This window comes from Lepidochelys olivacea (assembly GCF_965140295.1).
Source record: "Lepidochelys olivacea isolate rLepOli2 genome assembly, chromosome: 6".
Lineage (NCBI taxonomy): Eukaryota > Metazoa > Chordata > Testudines > Cheloniidae > Lepidochelys > Lepidochelys olivacea.
In genome coordinates this window covers 86,147,774-86,169,264 of record NC_140416.1, presented here as the reverse complement: position 1 = coordinate 86,169,264, position 21,491 = coordinate 86,147,774, and the positions used below count along the sequence as shown (strand labels likewise).

General features: G+C 46.6%; 1 protein-coding gene across 2 annotated transcripts in view; it reads left to right on the top strand.

Annotated features, from left to right (window-relative positions):
* Positions 1 to 21,491, top strand: part of LTBP2 (latent transforming growth factor beta binding protein 2) — a 128,523-nt gene that overhangs the window by 32,089 nt on the left and 74,943 nt on the right. For both annotated transcript variants that reach the window (XM_084632417.1, XM_084632416.1), the window contains exon 4: positions 20,859 to 21,037. In XM_084632417.1, the coding sequence (XP_084488543.1) occupies positions 20,859 to 21,037 (179 nt within the window). The remainder of the gene's footprint in view (positions 1 to 20,858; positions 21,038 to 21,491) is intronic.

Sequence of the window (21,491 nt, the reverse complement as noted above, 5' to 3'; positions counted from 1 at the left end):
CTTACAAATGGTGTACATATTGTACACACCTTATGCTGTTCTGTTCACTTAAGGCTGTCACTCAGTTTAAGTTAATGAGAAATATTGTTTAGTAACACCAAACTAGCTTCTAAAAATGGGACCTTAACTTGGCCAAAAAGCCACGATACGCAAATGCTTTTCACATGCATGTTCTGCTGAAGGTTTCACACACTGCTAAGTTCAAAACCAAAGCAGGATATTCACAACAGCACACATACCCCAGTAAATTGAGGGTAATATTTAAGGGTAAGTCATAGAGGTCCAAGCCCCACTTTACGCCTGTGCGGCATGCTTATGCACAGGGCTTACACAACACAAATGTAGCTACAGTGGACATTTCCTTAATGCAGACAGGCCCTTATTCACAACTTTCTAGGGCACTTTCCTTTAGCAACAATTTTCCCGAGGCAGCTAAGCATTTAAGTTTCTTGATCCAGCGCCATCTGCAAGTGGATATTTGAAACCTTGTTAAAAACATGAAACTAAAAAGCCAATGCCAGTCTAAATGGAATGATGTGAAAAAAGCAATTCTGCTTGGAGCAAAGAGAACTTTGAGTCTCAGATCTCAGCCCCTCTCCGGTTTTGACACAGTTGAAAGCCTTTGGCAAGCAAGCTGGGAAGCCTATAAGAAAAACTAGAGCTGCCCAAGAGACATGTAAATGTCATTTTTCTTACATAAAAATACTGTTTTAAAATCACATGGCATGTAACCCCATTTCGGCACTATAGACAATTGCTTGGCTTTCTAACATTTTAAACCTGTCAGCACTTGTGAATTAAACTAAACTGAATTAAGGCCACTTTAATTCTGATTAACAGCATCCACACAGGGATTGAATGGGATTTAACTAACCCACTTCAAATTTATGCCTTTTAATTGATTTGGATTATTTTTCCTGGATGTCCCTGTGTAGACAAGCCCTAATCCACTTTTTCATTCTCATTTTTCTAGCTGAAAGAAAAACTGTCAGATTGTCATTTTAGACTCTGTATTGCAGAGCAGGGTGACACTGGAAATACGGCATGGGTATGCTATGTGAGGCTATACTAACAAATTTGGTTCACAGCATATTTTATATATAGAATATTTGACATATAATCTATAACAACACAGTTTGAATGCATCCAATGAAGTGAGCTGTAGCTCATGAAAGCTTATGCTCAAATAAATTTGTTAGTCTCTAAGATGCCACAAGTACTCCTTTTCTTATTACAGTTTCAATAGTAATTACAGACAAAAAAACTTATATTAAAAGAACATTAAGGCCACAAGGTCAAGCAGTGAAAAGTTAGGAACTGTGGAATGAAGGTTGTCTGTGCTATCTTAATTCAGCCTTCTAGTGTGTATGGCTCACAAACCCCTTTGAGTAAGCTTTGGTAAGGAACAGTCAAAGCAGAGGGGAAGAGAAGGGACTGGGAAGTGGTGAGCAGAGGTAGAGTAGAGAAGGAAAGTAGAAGGAGGGAAGAAAAACTGGATTAATTCACAGTTCATTCTGAGAGACAATATTTCACATAAAATTTCTTTTCATTTTTTCCCTACTGGGCTGTGGGGGTCAAGTGAGGGAGAACAGAAAATACAAAGGTTTCTTTTTTTCCCCTGGAAGTTTCCAGTTTTTTCCCCCTGGACCCTCGCATCTCTAGCTACAGTCTTTAATTACATATCCTACTTTTTGGTTAAAAACTTGTTTAATAAAAAAGCTGCTTAAGCCCAATCAAAATGGGATACTTTTGTTATTCCAAAAGGAGAGTTTCCACACACAGACTTGCACTGAAATAACAAACAGTATGAATTAAAACCAATTTAGTTATTTCGGTGCAAGCTTGTGTGTAGAGCGTGCATGAGGGACCCAGAGGGATTAGAAACGTAGGCAGGAAATAAGAGAATGTGATTCCACCTGGAAAAATGTTATCTATTATGTCTGGAGGAAAAAAAATTCCCATAGCCTGAGTCTCAGTGGGAGGGAGAAACCTGGGAAGGAGGAAGACCTGAGAGAGATGGCGGGATGGTAGCAGGCAGCAAATTGAACAGGCAATGACAGTGTCATATGGCTGTATGAAAGGCCAAGCAGCTTTGGGCTTTGTAGTCAGAGGCATAATGTCCTAGAGCCCCCCTGTCTATGCATATGGAATATTGTGTTGAGTTTGGGGCACCTCCTTGCCAGAAAGATACTGGCAATTTGGGAGGAATTCAGAGAGCAATAAAATGAGCAAGGGGCTGGAGGGAGTTATGGGGAAAAATCAGTAGCGCAAAAACTGTGTAGCTGAGTTAAGGGATGGCCGTAGGGCATGGGGGGACATACTAAGCATTTGTAAATAGCTGAGGGGAGTAACCACTGAGCACTAGATTGCCCTCGTCCTGGCAGGGGTGCATACTTATTGTCCAATTGTGAAGGGACTTTTACAACTCTTTCTGATGGCTCTGAGCAGGGTGTGAAGGCATGGTGATGAAAACACCTGAGACCTGTCTACCCTGGAGCTAGCACTGCTGGAGCTGCACTGCCTGGAAATTTCATGCCCAACTGTTGCCAGCACAGATGCAATCCTAGTGCTTGGTTCAGCTCCCTTCACCCTGAGTGATGCTGGTCCCAGCCCTGTGCTCCCTGCTGGTCTGGCCTGGTGGGGAAAGGAGCAAGTGCAACTTTGTGATGCGGAATCCTCTCCTTGGAGAAACTGCCCATTCCTTCAGCCAAGGGGCTATCAGGTAGAATGCAAATGGAAATACGGACGTATTCTTGGCCCAGACTCTGACTCTAATCCCTCCACTAATGAGCGACTGGAAGGATGGAGCTGGTGTTGATAACAGAGCAGAATCCCCAGGAGGCTTGTTCCCTGAATCCCAGCAATGCCGAGACTTGGACATCTGAGAAGAACATAGTGTAATTCCCCAGCATGGCCGTAATGGTCCATAAACCAAGGATGGGGCAACAGCACATTAGGGGGAGTAAGAGGAAACCTAATTAAAGCAGAGCTCATGGAGCCAAATGCCAGGTTCCCTCTGAGCTTCAAGCTGCAAATGAAACTCTATTGGGGAATGTCATTTTAAATTAAAACACCCAAAGTCCTCTTCAATCTGTAGCATTTTTAGGAAGATCGGGAGATTTCCCAGCATTTCTACTTTCTAGATTTCTACTTTCCTAGATTCAGGGCAGAAAAGAGGCCACTTCCACCCCACACCCCCCTGTGTTTGTGGAGCAGCAGCCTCTCTCTGCCCCTCCTGCAGTTTGCAAATAGAGAGACCCTCTCAGTCCCAGCTGTGCCCAGCGTAAATGGGGGAGGATGTTACTTATTTCCCTGCCTCCCGAGGGGGTGTGTGGGTGTGGAGATGAATCGGCTGATCTGTTTGTTCAGTGCTTTGAAGCTGGGAAGCCCAATGGCGGGGATGGGTGTTGCTAGTGAACAAGATGCAAATGTGACTAAATGTGCTTGTTTTGTCTCTGTGTGACATGGAGATGAGTGACCCTCTCCCGTGAACCCAACAGGAGCATTTCCTCTGGTTAAGGCCTCGCCTATGCAGTATGTTTTCAGCAGGGCGGGATTGGGTCCCCAGCCCACTGTCATTGGATCCCACTCTGGCAGCTGGGGTCTCTGGAATGGGATGCTCAGCCTGCTGTGTTTGTTTGCAGAGGGCCTGCGCGCATTGGGTTCAGGCGGGCTTTGCTTCCATCATGTCTTTGTACTCAATCTGTTTCCTTTCTCCAGTGCCTGCCAGGTTGGGCCCCTCCTGCATGCTGCGCTGTGAAGTTTCTCATTAGGGCACGTGCTTGCTCAGAACCGTAGTCAGGAGCCATGCCTAGGCGTGGGGAGTTTAAAGTGCTGGCTGCACTGGGAGCCCACATTTGGCTTAGGCTTAGTGATCTTTATGGAATACCAGGGGAGCCCAAGCTTTGCCCATCCAAGAGCTGCGCTGGCATCGTAGCATGAACCAAGGGCCACTCTTAGACCTGGTTTACACAGCTTTTGTACCGGAATAACTATTTCAGATGGGGTGATTTATTTTTATCAGAGTGGTTATATGGGCACAACCTCTTGTGTGGACGCTGTTATATTGGTATAAAGGTGCCTTATGCCAGTATAAATTATTTCCCTTCAGGGATAGCTATACTGGTATAAAACACCTCTCTATCAGTATAACTGTGTCCACACTAGGGGGCTGTACTGCTTTACCTATGCCAGTGTAGCTAAAGCAGTACAGCTTGTGTGTGTAGATAAGTTCATAATATGCATGAAATGAAGCCAACTGGAGCAACTCATTATTAATGAATGCTGCAGCCTATGGGGACAACAGGTTCCAGCATGCAATGCCCCATCTGTAACTGAACAGCCTGGCCTGAGGTCTCTACCAGCTCCATCTCTGTATTGGAGCTGAGGATGGCTGAGGACTGTGTTGTGAACCCCATCAGCAGCATTTGGACTGCACTTTGCCTGTTGGGTCGAGCAGATTTCAGATGTCCTTGTGTTTTGTCTTCAGGGGGTCACAGTTCTGTCCATCCTGTGGATCAGCCCCAATATCCAGTAGAACCAGTTAGAAACAAAGGCAAATCCTTCCTCCTGGCAGCAACAGCTGTGTGCCATGTTCTTGAATCCCCTTCCTGTGCCACCTTCATGTCATGCAAGTGTTGCTCCCCTCCTGAGGAAGCTGGGTTTCTGCTATGGGGTCAGCTCTTTTGCTCACTACTGGAGCAGCCAGCCAGCCAGAGAACAAAGGAAACGTAGAGCTTGTCTACACTACGCAGCTTTTAGAGACAAGGCTGTGTCGACACAGCCTTGTCACTAAAAGTCAGCGTGTGTGAATGCTCTTTTGTGGTATTTTTGTCAGCACTTTTGCCGACAAAATACTTCCAGCCCCACGAGCGGCATAAGCTTTGTCGGCATGAGAATGCTCCTGCCGACAAAGCTGCGTTCACACTGCTGCTTGCTTCAGCAAAACTTTCGTCTTTCGCAGGGGGGCTTTTTAAAGTACCCCTGAAAAACAAAAGTGTTGGCGACAACTGTGCAGTGTAGACATACCCTTAGTCACAGGCTCTCTTTCTTCCTTCTCAGCCTGTGGAAGAAATAAGTAGATTAGCAAATTTTTGTTTGCTTGTTTATGTTTAGGCTTGATAGAATTTGATTTTTTTAAAATAATTTCAACAGATAATATGGATGTCTAATTTTTTTTTCTATTTTATCTATTTAAATTTTCACAGTTGCAGGAAATTATGGGGTGGGGGTCGGACAACAAAGCAGGTCACTCAATAATTAATGACAGTAGATATTGATTTCAAAAAGTAAAAGCTTTGTAACCATTAAAACACAAAATATCAACATCACATGTCAAAATATACAAAGTAAATAGCCTTCCATCAAACCCAATACGTTCTCACACAGCATTTCTCTCACTTTGTCATGGGTCTGCAGCTGTGGGAGGGAGGCCATTTTATTTAGAGAGACATTTGTTGTTGCCTTCTTTGGTGCTTGTAGAGTGGGTGAGCGAGCTAGCTGGTGCCATTGTCAGGCACGAACAGGTCCCAGTGGGCATGGAACATAACGGTACAACTATGTTGAGGTATTTAATGCCTATTTTGCTTCAGTCTTCACTAAAAAGGTTAATGGTGCCAGATACTAAATGCAATTAATATTAACAACAAGGGGAAAGGAAAGCAAAGCAAACCAAAATCAGGAAGGAACACATTAAAGACTATTTAGATAAGTGAGACGTATTCAAATCAGCAGGGCCTGATGAAATTCATATGAGGGTGTTTAAGGAACTAGCTGAAGCAATCTCAAAACCATTAGCAACTATCTTTGAGAACTTCTGGAGGACAGGTGAGGTCCCAGAAGACTAGAGAAGGGGAAACGTAGTACCGATCTTTAAAAAGAGGAACAGAGAGGACTGGGGAATTATAGATCAGTCAGCCTAACTTTGATACCTGGAAAGATATTGGAACAAATTATTAAACAATCAAGTTGTAAGCACCTGGAGGATAACAAGGTGATAAACAATAGCCAACATGGATTTGTCAAAAACAAATCATGCCAAACCAACCTAATTTACTTCTTTGTCAGGGTTCCTAACCTAATGGATGGAAGCTGTAGATGTGATATATCTTGATTTCAGTAAGACTTTTGACACAGTCCCACATGACATTCTTATAAGCAAACTAGGGAAATGTGGTCCAGATAAAATTACTATAAGGAGGGAGCACAACTGGTTGAAAGATTGTATTCAAAGAGTAGTTATCAATGATTTGCTGTCAGACCCAGTACTGACCTCTGCAGGACCCCACCAGAGATGCCCCACAAGTCTATTTAATATATTTATTAATGACTTGGATGATAGAGTGGAGAGTGTGCTTATGAAATTTGCAGATGACACCAAGCTGAGAGGAGTTGCAAGCACTTTAGAGGGCAGGATTAGAATTCAAAATGATCTTGACAAATTGGAGAATTGGTCTGAATTCAACAAGATTAAATTCAATAAAGACGAGTGCAAAGTACTTCACTTAGGAAGGAAAAATCAAAGCTACAAAAATGGGGAATTACTGGCGAGGTGGTCAGACTGCTTAAAGGGACCTGGGGGTTACAGTGGATCACAAATTGAATATGAGTCAACAATGTAATGCAGTTGTGAAAAAGACTAATATCATTCTGGGGTGCATTAACAGGAGTGTTGTATGTGGGAGGTAATTGTTTTGCTCTCCTTGGCACTGGTGAGGTCTCAGCTGGAGTACAGTGTCCAGTTCTGGGTGCCACACTTTAGGAAAGTTGTACACAAACAGGAGAGAGTCCAGAAGAGAGCAACAAAATAAGAGATTTAGAAACGTTAACCTTTCCTCATAGGTCAAAAAAACAACTGAGCATGTTTAGCTTTGAGAAAAGAAGACTGATGGAGAGACCTGATAAGTCTTCAAATATGTTAAGGGCCGTTATAAAGAGGATGGTGATCCATTGTTCTCCATGTCTGCTGGTGGTAGGACAAGAAGTAATGGACTTAATCTGTAACAAGGGACATTTAGGTTAGATATAGGAAAAAACGTTCTATGTATCAGTGTAGTTAAACTCTGGAATAGACTTCCAAGGGAGGTTGTGGAATCCAGTGATGGGGATTCAGAGGTTTTTGAAAACAGGTAGAACAAACCCCTACCAGGGACGGTCTAGGATTAATTGGTCCTGCCACAGTGCAGGGGGCTGGTTTTGATGACTTCTTGAGGTCCCTTTCAGCCCTACGTTTCTATGAGTCTATCTACAGGAGCAGAGTGCCTGTACTTAAGAGTCTCGAAGAGAAGGGAGGCTTAAGTGGTATTGAAGGAATGTGCAGATGAATGCTTGTGCCCCATAAAGTCAGTAAAAGTCTTAATAGAACTCTAGGGCCAGCAGCTGGATCCACTGTTCATACATGGTAATGGCAGCGTCTTAACAAGGTACCAGTTTGCCCCAGTACTGAGAAAAACCATACGCTACAGTTTCCAGAGGTAAAAGACCTGGGATTTTGGTAATGAACCTTGAGCCCATGGGATAGGGTGAGACCTAATAGGCTGAGGTCCCTACCCATCTTTCTACACCCTCAGAGCGAGTTGAGTCCTGGGGGGAGGCTGAGGAGCATCTGGCCTCATTTTGCTGCTGCATCCAGATGGATTCAGAGTCTGACAAAGGGGAAGTTTCTGGTCTGTAGGCACTTGAGGCTTTCTAAGCCTAGCAGCCTTCGGTCCCTGTGGACATGGACATTGGTGTGATGAGATCTGTCTGTACTGCTCTGGTTCTTTAGTGGAAAATCAGAGATTGCAAAGCATTACAGAGAGGTAAGTGATTCCCTGGCTCACCCTGTGCAGAGTGGAGCTGGGAGTGTGTCTGGCTGAAGGGATGGGCAGATGGACAGGGCTGATACTGAGGAGGATGTTGATGTTATAAGACAGAGGTGAATCTGCCTGTAGTTCTGGCAGATTGTCAGGAGCTGAGTGTCACTCAGCTGCTGTCCTGGCTCAGAGCTCTTCTCTTGGAGCTGTTTGCACAGACTCTGGCCTGAAGAAGCCAGGATGGAATTACCAGCACATTAGTGGGGTGTGTCATTAGAAGGCCCTTACTCTGGGGCCCTGTGTGGGGAAGGCCACATGGCCCATCAACCCTCTTGTATGGGGGTCTGTGACCCTTGGCCTCGACAGATCTATCTGAACTGAAGGAGCCAGTTGAGTGCTTGTTGTCATACTGACTGCACAGTGCTGGTCCCATGTGTGCTTAATATCTTCTCCCTGTGCTGTCCAGTAACCACTCTCCACACTCAGTACCTCCTGCTGGTTCTGCCAGTTGCTCTTGGTTAGGCGTTGATTAGGCAGATGGTGAGGCAACATGGACTAAAATGCCAACAATACCTATGTGGTACCTGGCTCTACAAACCTTCACACGAGCTCTCCAAAGGCCTGGCCTAGATCAGCAAGTGGACGAAGAGCTGGATGAAAGCTGAATCCAGGAAAGACGGAGGTGATTGTGATGCATTTACCCACAGTGCCTCGGATGAATCACTGCCATCTGCTTACAGTGTGAGAATGCCTTGTCTGTGCCCCCAGGGAAGCCCTCTCCACTTACTGGCTGCTGGCAACTCAGGTGCTCTATTCTGGGCTCCATAAGCCCTGCTCTTTCCCAGTGCAGGCTAGCAAATTACACACCCAACTTTGTTACACTTGAGTGCCCAGTCCCTTATCTTCTGGATACCTGCAATGGTCACCATTTCACTGCCTCCAGGGAAGCAGTGAGCCCCAGTTCCCTGGTTTCACCTCAGTTCAACGCTCTCCTTACCTCAAGGCTCTTAGAGGTGTCTATAGTAAAACCAACTGGACACTTACTTAGCAGGGCTTGAGACAGGGATTCAAACAAAAACAAGAATAAGGGTTTAAAAACATAAGGTTACATGTAAAAGAAAAACAAAATGCAATTTGTAGCCTATGCTTGTTAACAAGTTACTTCCCTGTCTGATAAGGTATTTCTCTCCCAGGGGTTAGTTCTTACAGCGCTTGTCCAGTTTGAAAAGCTGGGGTCCACCTTTCATGAGACACCCCCCCGGCAGAGTCTCTCTTCTGTAGTGGCTAATAACTGGTGCTCTTTCTTCATCTCTTACATAGTTACAGACTACTGTCTCTTACCCCAGGGGGTGCCCTATATCAGAGACTTTTCTTGGGGGTGCTTGTGTCTCTGTAAATCCTCAAGCCTCCACCAGGCCCAGACTGAAAACAAAGTGCTGTCTCCACAGATGTTCACCGCTCTCAACATTGATTGAATTAGCCCTGAGACCTGCCTCACTCAGGAGACAAGTTTTGCTTCAACAGTTTTGAACCCCAATATCCCACGTGTTATGTAACTCTACAGTTATTTCCTGTGCAAACATCTTGCAATACCCATGACAATCAGCTAGTTCTTAGCTTTCAGCAGAGGCTGCACATGACCCCTGCCGGTGAAATATTGAAGAAGCTGGTTGGACACCTGTGTATGCCTGTGTCACACTGATGTGGTGGGGAGAGGGGAAGCACTTGGAGGAATTTTCCACCTCTACGACATCGCCCTACTGAGGGCATCTACCCTCAGACCATTAAGGTAGGCCACAGCCTGGTGTCCGCCTAGATTCCTCACAGCTTCTAGATACCCAAATAGCTGTGATCATGAAAAATGCCCTCTTCTATCTCCAGCTGTTAAGAAGACTAGCCCATCTTCTGTCAGATGCAGACTCAGCCTTGGTGGTCCAGGCTTGGTCTTGTAATTCCCTATATCTTGCAATAAAATTGCTGACCTTTAAAAAAGCCGTAATTAGTTCAGAAAGCAGCAGCCTGACTGCTCAGCAGCACCAGCCTCCAGGAGCCTATCAACCCAGTACTCTGCTCTCTGTTCTGGCTCGCCGCAGAATGCAGGGTCAAATTCAGGGGTTCAGTTCTCAACCTTAAAGTTTTTCATGGGATGGATCCAAGTTGCCTTGTCTATGCAGGAGACAGAATTTTCTCGGGGCTGGTCCAAGACTGGAACAAACTCCCCGGGAGCCAAGGACCATCACAAACCTCACCTCTTTCCTCTCCAAGCGTAAGGCACGCTTCTTCGACCTGCCTTCTCTAACATAAACACAGAGAGGCATGTACCTAAGGGGGGAAAGTGACCACCAGCACAACCCTACCAAAACAAAACATTTCAGCATATACAATTCTCCTTTTGGGAGAGGGCACCAATCATATAGATGTTAGCCACCTCACTTAATGCAGTTCATCTGGGAAGGTGCTCAGGGGCTACAGTGACATGATAGAATCAGAACCTCTATAGGATACCTGAGGGACCAGCTCGCCCTATGTTTTTATTTCCTGCAGTGGCAGCCACGTTCCACTGGTGCAGTGGAGCCATCGCCCTTAGGAGTGAAACTCCTGTGTTCAGGAGACTGAGCTTTGTCAGCAACTCGCCATTGGATCTGGATCCCGGGAGCGATCAGGATGAGCACAAACATCAGCACCTTCAGAGCAGAATGCCATTGCCACTTCGACCCAGCCTTCCCACAATAACACCGCAAGTGTTAGCCAGGTGCTCATATATCACTGTGGTGGGTTCCCTACAACAACTCAGAAGGAGGGAGGCTGTCCCAGGAGGCTGTCCCACGTGCGGTTTCTGTCACATGTGCTGGGCCTGACTGGAGAGTGCTGTTAGCAGCCCTGACAGATAACGAACAGGGAAACCAGCTGCTTGGCAGCCAGTCCCATTTTGTAAAGGAAGAGACCATTGTCTGTAGGCAAAGGCTCCAAGCTGCAAAGAGCTGTGCTGGCCATGTGCCTGGCTGGAAGTGTGGAAATGAATAACAGTGCTGAGGGATGGATTCTGAAGGATTGCCTGAGGCTAAAGCCCTGGGCCTTTACTGTCTCACTGCATAATCCCTGGGGCTGTCCCATCCTCATAAGCTTCCGGGCCTGTCCTTTGAACAGGTGTGGGCACGGACAGTGGTTGCACAAGCTCCCCAATTGCCTCTCAGCCCCTACTCTGGCCCAAAGCAGCCCCAGCTAGCAGGGAGAGGGTATGTCACTATTTTCAGCCCTTAGTCTCACTGCTGGGACATTCAGCAAGGGGCGAGGGGGAATGTGGTTTTTGCGATTCGGACCACTGGGAACTGGACTGAGACTCAACTCCTGTCACGTATCCAGGGACACCAAGTGGCTGCAAGAGGGTGATGATTTCTAGCCACTACTGACTCAGGCTGCATTTAAACAGATGAACTCCAGATGAAAGGTTCCATTCCCCAACCTCTCTGAGCCAGTCAACCTCCTGACCTGTGGCTTGATTGTAGCTGGAGCTCTAAAGGTGAAAAGCTCTTTTCTGTTCCCTGACCTTGAATCTGAACCAGCCAGTAAGCCTGATGGGGGGCTGGATTTGAACTGGCAAACAGAGCTGGAAAGAGACTCCCTGCTAGTTGCTTTCTGTGACTCCCGCAGCGGACGGACGTGTTACCTAGCTTAATGTACAAATCCTGGAACGCATCTGCCTATAATGGAATCAAATAAACAAGTTAATTCAAAGCAAATCAACATCCCCCCTGCCACGCACAGACACAGATCCTTCTCTGTAAACAGGATCCTAGCTGGCTGCCTTTTCCCCATTGCTTTTCATGCAGGCTGTCTTGTTCCATTTTTATTTGCCTTTTGCAGGATAGGTGCTGGCCCCATGTGATGAGCACATCTCACAACTTTTATTCCTAACAGCAACATTCATCTCTTTTTTGAAAAGTCCATTCATATGGGTGTTTTAACTGCATGTAACCCTTCTGCCCATCAGAGTTGGCAGCAACAAGGGCCGGGTTCAGTATCTAGGGTTCCGTTCCAATACCACCATGCAAAACCAGCTTGAGCCCCCAACCAGTGACCTGGGACAAATATATACCACCACCACCCCCCCCCGGCGCCTCCAAGAGGCAATACTTCCCCTCTCGCAAGCACAGAGACTGAGTGTAGCAAAAGCCTTTTAATAACAGAGAGAAACAATGTGGATTATGTTGGGGAAACACCACCAACAGGAATCATAACACAAACCATGAGCAAAAACCCACCCCAAGCAAATTGGGCTGTGTCCTCTCTCTTTGGTTCTTGCTTGAGTCCAGCAACCCAAAAGTCACCCAAAGTTCCAAAAGTCCAGCAACTCCAAAGTCTCTGTCTCTGTCCTTGTTGAGTCCAGAGATCAAAAGTTCATCTGCAGAGTTTTAACACCCCCTCCCCCCGAGCCCGTGTGGAAATCAGGGGTGGGGTGGAATAAAGGGTTACCTACGTGCTCTGACAGCCAACTGCCCCACCTCTCCGTGGGTTTCTGCTACAGCTTTCATCACCAGCAGCCGCTCCTCTTCAGTAGCCATCCTGCAAGCCACTCATCAATATATTTTCAGGCCCCCTACTACTTAACACAGTACTCAGTGATTTCAGCTCATAGTAGGGGAGCCCCAGTGCTGGTACACCATTAGCCCAAAAATGAATTCAGCTCTGCAATCTGTAACCAGACTCCTAGTAAAATCAAAATTAGCTCTGCTATTACACAGTAGAGAAATAAGACGGTACAGTTGCCATTTAAAACCCTCAGAAGGGGCACAAAGTACAAATACCTGTCCCCAGCCTTTTTCCCTTTGCTGAGTTTTGGAACCCATGTCTCTTGCCTAGCTCCTTAGTTGATGGTGAGTCCCTCCATCATAGCAAAAAGCCAAATACAGTTCCACTGTCCTTGATTCGCATAATCAGGATAATAACACTTTATACTTCCTGCCCCGATAACAGAGAAACTGGGGATTCCACAGCAGCCAAAGTGATCATCTAGGTGGGGTGGGTGTGCCTATGCAAATGAGATCAGCCCCTGAAGTTCTTTTCCACAACCTGCCACAACTCACCACCAGATGTCAGGGTAGAGCTCATCCTGACTCTGCTTACATACACAAATTGGTGTTTCTGAAAATCCCTGGAGTTGTCCCTCAAAACAAGAGGTCATATGCCAGACAGAGGAAAGAGCATGGCCACTCCCTACTTGTGGCACGTGTGCTTCCTCCCTCAAGGATGATAGGTGCTCAGTATGTTTTGAAGTACAGGGGCTATAGTTTCTATTAGTTCATGTCACTGGCCTGGTCCTCTGTGCTGCTATCCAGAGAGCCCCTGCTGCCCAGGGCTGAAATTGCTCTACAATGAACCTATTACCAAGGCAGTGGGTGTCGTTATGCTTGCTTCATGAGATCTCAGAGTGTCCCTTCTTTTGGGGTGCTCCCATATATACTCTAGAAGCTTTTAGAGTTCTGGCCACACATGGCCAGAGTAGGTCATTTCATAGAATCATAGAATCATAGAATATCAGGGTTGGAAGGGACCCCAGAAGGTCATCTAGTCCAACCCCCTGCTCAAAGCAGGACCAATTCCCAGTTAAATCATCCCAGCCAGGGCTTTGTCAAGCCTGACCTTAAAAACCTCTAAGGAAGGAGATTCTACCACCTCCCTAGGTAACGCATTCCAGTGTTTCACCACCCTCTTAGTGAAAAAGTTTTTCCTAATATGCAATCTAAACCTCCCCCACTGCAACTTGAGACCATTACTCCTCGTTCTGTCATCTGCTACCATTGAGAACAGTCTAGAGCCATCCTCTTTGGAACCCCCTTTCAGGTAGTTGAAAGCAGCTATCAAATCCCCCCTCATTCTTCTCTTCTGCAGGCTAAACAATCCCAGCTCCCTCAGCCTCTCCTCATAACTCATGTGTTCCAGTCCCCTAATCATTTTTGTTGCCCTTCGCTGGACTCTCTCCAATTTATCCACATCCTTCTTGAAGTGTGGGGCCCAAAACTGGACACAGTACTCCAGATGAGGCCTCACCAATGTCGAATAGAGGGGAACGATCACGTCCCTCGATCTGCTCGCTATGCCCCTACTTATACATCCCAAAATGCCATTGGCCTTCTTGGCAACAAGGGCACACTGCTGACTCATATCCAGCTTCTCGTCCACTGTCACCCCTAGGTCCTTTTCCGCAGAACTGCTGCCTAGCCATTCGGTCCCTAGTCTGTAGCTGTGCATTGGGTTCTTCCGTCCTAAGTGCAGGACCCTGCACTTATCCTTATTGAACCTCATCGGATTCCTTTTGGCCCAATCTTCCAATTGGTCTAGGTCCTTCTGTATCCTATCCCTCCCCTCCAGCGTATCTACCACTCCTCCCAGTTTAGTATCATCCGCAAATTTGCTGAGAGTGCAATCCACACCATCCTCCAGATCATTTATGAAGATATTGAATAAAACCGGCCCCAGGACCGACCCTTGGGGCACTCCACTTGATACCGGCTGCCAACTAGACATGGAGCCATTGATCACTACCCGTTGAGCCCGACAATTTAGCCAGCTTTCTACCCACCTTATAGTGCATTCATCCAGCCCATACTTCCTTAACTTGCTGACAAGAATACTATGGGAGACCGTGTCAAAAGCTTTGCTAAAGTCAAGAAACAATACATCCACTGCTTTCCCTTCATCCACAGAACCAGTAATCTCATCATAAAAGGCGATTAGATTAGTCAGGCATGACCTTCCCTTGGTGAATCCATGCTGGCTGTTCCTGATCACTTTCCTCTCATGCAAGTGCTTCAGGATTGATTCTTTGAGGACCTGCTCCATGATTTTTCCAGGGACTGAGGTGAGGCTGACTGGCCTGTAGTTCCCAGGATCTTCCTTCTTCCCTTTTTTAAAGATTGGCACTACATTAGCCTTTTTCCAGTCATCCGGGACTTCCCCAGTTCGCCACGAGTTTTCAAAGATAATGGCCAGTGGCTCTGCAATCACAGCCGCCAATTCCTTCAGCACTCTCGGATGCAACTCGTCCGGCCCCATGGACTTGTGCACGTCCAGCTTTTCTAAATAGTCCCTAACCGCCTCTATCTCCACAGAGGGCTGGCCATCTCTTCCGCATTTTGTGATGCCCAGCGCAGCATCTTATTTATGGATAATAAGAAGGCGCAGATGTCTGTTGTTAGACCTCCAGGCACTTGCCATTGTGTGTGAAGCTCCCAGGAATGTCATATGGCTTCCAGCTCTTCCCTTGTCACCCAGATGGCCTTATTGGAAACATATGGCCTCATCTTAATGACACCTATGAGAGATGTGGGAACATTGGATGGGCTTTTCCCAAAAGGGCTGTGTTAGCAAACTGGGGCATTCATACCTGTGTGCAGAACGTCTGAGATCTGCAGGCTAGCCATGCCATGGCTTCTGTGGGAGATCAGGGCTGGGTAGGACTGTATGAATTTCTCATGGGAGATGCTTGGAGAGACTGAAGGGGAACACTAGAAGAATAGCAAAAATGCATATTTATGTAGATGTGTCAAAAAAAACTGAGGGAAAGATTTCAAGAACAAACACTGCTTGGAAGGGCCAGCATGTTGGTGTCTTGATATAGACTCAGTCCTGGCTGGTCTTCTACTGTCTGTATGCCACTGGCTGCTCCTCACCATGGGAGAGTCTAGCTGGCTGCAGCTCTCTTGAGCGCTGTACTGTCACATAGGGCTCCCAACTTCACTGTTGCTCTCTGTATGAAATGAGATGGAGGCAAGAAGCCGAGCCTAGACTGGATGTTAAGGGACGTGCTGACTGTGACATTGGATGTGGGGACTGGATGTTGTGGGACCCCAACTTGGCTTTATATTTCATCACCCAGCGCTCATGGAAAGAACAAATTGTAATTTGTTTACATAGATTTATGAAAACCAGATCCTAGTGCTCAGCCCAAGTGCTGGGAGCACCTCATGGATCTGAAAACTCACAATCCTTAAAAAATCACATTAAACTACTTAAAGGGAAATAAAAACTGGATGTGGGCCTTTGTGCTGCTTCATGAAAAAGGCCTAAAATGTGTTGTTAAAATATTTTTTTTTATTTTTACCTTAGAAATTCATTAGAGGTTTTGTCTGCCCTGAAAGATGCAATGGCCTTGTCTCTTTCTAGTCTTTTTCCTAAAATTTCCCACTATTCACACTTCTGGTGAGTTCCACCAGTGGTAGCAAAGTTTGCAGCTGTAGTGTAGACAAGACTCTCAGGGCTGTTGGCATTTTACCACAGTGTCAACAATGTTGTGCTTTTAAAACACTGAGGTTCCCAAAATTACTAACACAAGGGGAGGGGAACCTAGAGTAGACAAGGATTTGGTCATCTGTTTCCCCCAAGGGATTGAGCTGAAATGGAGACGCCCAGCTAGGTATTTCCTCACATTGTGAATGCTGTCACCCATGTCTCCTTCTGAACCCTCCTAGTGGCCTCTTGCACAGAAACAAGAGAACCTTTGCTCCTAATCATGCTCTGGGTCCTTCTGAAATGCTAATCATGCTCTGGGTCCAACTTCAAACCAAGTCCATCTATTCTTGCTAAGGACCACAGCCTTGGTAACACCACCTCATTGTCAACCACAGCCACAGGCTTCATAGCATAAGCACAGACATGCTGCCTTCATCCATAGCCAGGAGGAGATCATCAACCAACAGTACTAGTGCCATTTCTGTCCCTTACCCAGGTCTAAGCACAGACAGACCATCTTAGGGGAATCTGAAGATTGCAGATATTGCCACAAGAATCCTCAAGAATCTTTCTTTAGAGATTAGATACCTGACAATAGCAGGCAAGATCATTAGCATCAAGAGTTGGTTTCTTGTGTTAAGGTCTCACGAGAGCCTCCTAGAGGCCACCTGACACTAACATTCTTCTTGAACAAAGGGCCCACTGTCTTGCTGCTGGCCTTTAGCAGCCCAGAGGGAGCTGGTTCCATTACACATGTAGTGACCTGAAGCACCCCAGTGCCTTTTTGACCACAGCTACACTTTGAGCAGAGGTTTTCATTGACTTGGCTATAGTGATGCCCTGGTCTCCTTCCTGAGTGGTTACAGTTAACTCAGAACCCCGCAATGTGTGTGAGTAATTAAAATGACTACTTCAGACCTGCATTAATTTGCATTACTCAACACTGAATCCCATCTGCCCTGGTGCTGCCCATTCACCTACCTTTGTGAGGTCTCTGAGGAGTTTCTCACCATCCTCTGTAGTTCTGCTAAACCTAAGTAATTCTGAGTTAACTACAAGTGCTGCTGCCTCTTTGTTCATTTCCTTTCCCAGATCAATGATAAATACATTTAAACAACAGTCCCAGCATAGAACCTCGGGGCACTCCACTGTTAAGCCTTTGCCATGCTGAAAATTGACCAATTATTCTGACTCTGTTTTCTGTCACTTAGCCAGTTTCTGGTCTGTGACAGAACTTAACCTCTCACTTTGTGATTACTCAGTTTAATGGCCTCTTGTGAGGAACTTTGTCAAAGTCTTTTTGAAAGTCCAGATAAACTGTGTTAACCAGCTCTCCGTTAGCCACTCTTTTGCTGACATGCTCACAGGATTCTAGCAGCTTAGAGAGGCATGCTTTTTCTTTACAGAGGCCCTGCCGTTTTTCCCTATCATGTCCACCTCTGCAATTTACAAATCTATTTTTAATTACCAACTCAGCCAGTTTACAAAGTACTGACGTAAAGCTCACCGGTTTGTAATTCCTTGGATCGCCTAGTGGGTTTTTTTTAAAGATCAGTACAGACGCTCCCCGGGTTATGCAAGACCCGACTTATGCAAATCCGCACTTACGGAAAAAAATCCATAAGCTAGAAATAGGAGAGTTTTTTTGTTGTTGTTTTTTTTTTTTGTGTAATATGTTCCCGACTTACACAAAATTCGAGTTACGCAAGGCGTTCCAGAAGGGAACGATTGCGTAAGTTGGGGAGCATCTGTACAGCATTTGCTATGCTTCAGCCCTCCCAGTATAGAAGCTGATTTTAATGAAAGAATGCATATTTTCATTAGCAACTCAGTCACTTCATTCTCCAGTTCCTGCAAAAAAACCCCAAACCCTCTTGGGTGAATGCCATCTGGGCCTGCAGACTTCTGGCTTTATAATAAATCTGTTTCTTCATAGATTCATAGAGTTTAAGTCCAGAATGGACCATTAGATCATCTAGTCTGACCTCATGTACATCACAGGCCATCAAATTTCACCAAGTTATTCCTATATTGAGCCAAATAAATTATGTTTGACTAAAACATATCTTCCAGAAAGGCATTCAGTCTTGATCTGAAATCACAGAATATGGAGGATCTGCCACTTCCTTGGTAGTTTCTTTACAACAGTTTGCTCACTATTTAAAATTTTGTGCCTTATTATTTCTAACTTTGTCTGGCTTCAGCTTCCAGCCATTGGTTCTTGTTATGCCTTTCTGCAATAAATGTAAGTACACTTTGATACCTGGAGTCTTCTCCCCATGAAGGTACTTCTATGCTGTAATCAAGTCATATGCTGACAAAGGCAGCGTGCTCCTGGTGGGTTGGTGGTGTTGGTCAGCAGAGGGGAGCCAGCATGACAGCAAAGGTTTGTGATAGGAGCAGTGGGAGATGTTAACCCAAGAGCTGCTGGATGCAAGAAGCTCTGTGCTGGGGACCAGAATGCCTCTGCGATGGGCAGTAAGGAGCATGGCCTTGGAAGTTGGGAGCAGATTTGTACTCTCCCTGCTTGGCTTCTGCAAAATGCCCAAACCCATGAACCCCCAAAGCTGTAAATGCACCAGTGGGAGTTTGGTCCCTGTAAAGTTTCCCTCATTCATGACTTTTATGGGCTGTGTGTTTTGTTTATTTCCTTGGCCCAGCTCCTCTCCAGGCCAAGTCTCTGATCTTGTCAGTGCCCAGGACTCAGGTAGGGTTGAGGACTATTCCCCAAGGAAGCTCCCATAGTGAGAGGAACTTACATAGAGACACTTGTGTCTGGAGTGAAAAGGGTAGATAAGAGGAGCTACAGGATTTTCCTCCATCAGCATGGTCCCATCTGATATAGGCATCCCCCACTGTAGTGATGGAGCTGGTTCCTAGAGGCTCAGGGCTTTCCTTATGCTAGGAGAGAATTGCTTTATTTCATGAATGATTTATCAGAGGGTGAGTGGCTTGTACTGGGCTAACAGGGGGAGGGATAGCTCAGTGGTTTGAGCATTAGCCTGCTAAACCCAGGGTTGTGAGTTCAATCCTTAAGGGGGCCATTTGGGATCTGGGCCAAAAATTGGGGATTGGTCCTGCTTTGAGCAGGGGGTTAGACTAGATGACCTTCTGAGGTCCCTTGCAACCCTGGTATTCTATGAACTCAGCAAGGCTGCACAAATGGTATGTATGACTGCAAACCCCCTCCAAGGATCAGGCTGCAGATGCTCCAAGATGCCACCTCACCTGACTCTGTACCAATCATCCAGTGGATGCAGGTGTTTGTGTATTAGCCCCAACTTGGGTTCCTTATTGGAATGCTTCCCTTTTTACAAGACATAAGAGAGATCAGGCTGGCCTAAGCAGCAGACTGACCAGCTCCAGAGGCAGCTCCCTTCTTCCTAGCAGATTTTAGGCTGCTCTTCTGCATAGCTGTCTCCAGAGCAATTAATTTAAAACAGGCACAAGCGAGAACATCAGTTGTAACAATGTGCCATTTTTGTCTGTTTGCAGGAGCTGGCATGTGCAAGTGTGACTGACTCAAAGATAACTAGCTTCTGGGCTGCTGGATTAAACTCTAGTACACCCCATATTATCCCATAGCACTGAATCTGTTCCCTGCAACAGTCCTACTGAGGCAGGGCTGCTTCTTATTTGCTCTGCTACTGTGAGTGAGCAGTTAGTGCTGCTCTGTGTGTGCCTCTGCACAGATGCTCTGGCACACAGGTCTTAGGTCCAGAGAACTGTTTGTCTGGAGCACGTGGGATGAGAAGAACTGGGTCTCATGTTTGGTGCACATCTGGTTGCTGTGGTATGGTCTTCCATTTCTCTGCTGGGCGTTGGACAGACAGGCAGGCAGGCAGACAGAAGGACCTGCATAGGGCTGGCACTGCAGGCGGAGAGGACAGTGAATAAGAGGCTGGGAGCAGCTGTTGCCTCTCCTTGCACGTTTCCCAGACTGGCTTTCTTGATTACTCTCAGCAGGTTCATCACCTGGCTGTACGGTGTTGGGGCATGGGGAATGGTTCCAGCATCATCTCTACTTCAGGTGTCCCCTGTGTTCATGGCATTCAAGCTGAGTGCACCAGAAGGGGAAGGGGGTTACCTCTGAGCATGGCCATGTGGGCAACAGGCTTTGTGTGACTGCCCAGGTGCTTGTGTGGCCAGGCAGGGGGTTTCTGTGACTGTTGCAGCCCATCAGGCTCAGTTCAGTCTGCAACCTCAGCCCTACTACAATCCATGCTGCAGCCTTCCTCGTGCCGCTGCAGTTTGCTCATCTCCTGGGGCTATGCTACCCTGCCCAGGGCCTGCAGGGACTCTGTAGCCCCCTGGTACTCACAGCAGCTGCATGCTTTCTTCAGAGCGTAAGACGTGGCTGCATGTGAAGTGTGGAAAGAAACCATTGTGCCCCCTGGGTTCGGTGCCTTTATACTGAGATGTTTCCCAGGGAAGATGAGTGCAGCCTGCCAATTAGCATCCAAACATTTGTTTAGTGACAGAACCGGACTCTATTATTCTGTATTATATATTATATATTATATATATTATATATTCTGTATTATTCTGTATTCTGTATTATTCTGGAGGGTGACAGGCTGCTACAACATGCAGAGATCTGAGCCAGGAAGTCCTGTGGGAGATGCATCAGGAGAGGCGCCAGGAGGTCGCTAGCATTGCGGTGAAATGGCAGGGTGGGCAGTGGTCTGGAGGGGGTGAAGAGCGAGCGCTGCTCACCCTGACTGGCAGACAGGAGGCTGGGGTTTCGAGCATAGCAGTGCGGGTTCGTATAGAACACACAGGGCGCAGCTGCAGGAGCACGGCATGGTCATCTGTAGTAAATATTCTTTTCCATAGAACTCAAGGAAGAATCGGCTCCCCCGTCTCCCAGCACACTGGGTCTTCACGCACTGTCCGGCGCTACCCAACTGGTAATACTCAGCTAACATCCAACGCTCTACCCAATGGGAATGGGCATGAACAGAGCAGCTCTGGACAACACGCAGCCTATCAAGAGCATATGCTGTCTCTCTGGGGTAAGACCTACTGGGCTGCCAGTATCTCTCAAGGGCCTCCTTGGGAGGGGCTGCATTTGCTGATGACACCAGAATGATAATCAGAGGGGTAGCAAATACACAGGAGGCCCAGATCATCTGCCTAGCACCTCATAGAGTGGAGGGGCTGCAGGCAGTACACTGGGATTCAGCTCTAGTGAGTGAGTGGAAAGTCCAACCCCAAGGAGAGGGAAGTAAGCAGCATGGAGAGAAACCTAGGGGTGGAGGAGGAGTCTGCGGCGAACAGCAAGTGCAGGAGATGGCTTGGGTGACAGGATATCAGTAAATGGAACCTATGCTCCTAGGAGCACAAAAACCAATAACGGGTGCATGCATGTGTGTGAACCGAGAGAAGGCATAGTGCTACTCACACTGCTCTGGAGCCAGCAGCGCCCTGGGATGGTGTTGCAGCTCTAAAGAGAGAGAGAAAGCTTGA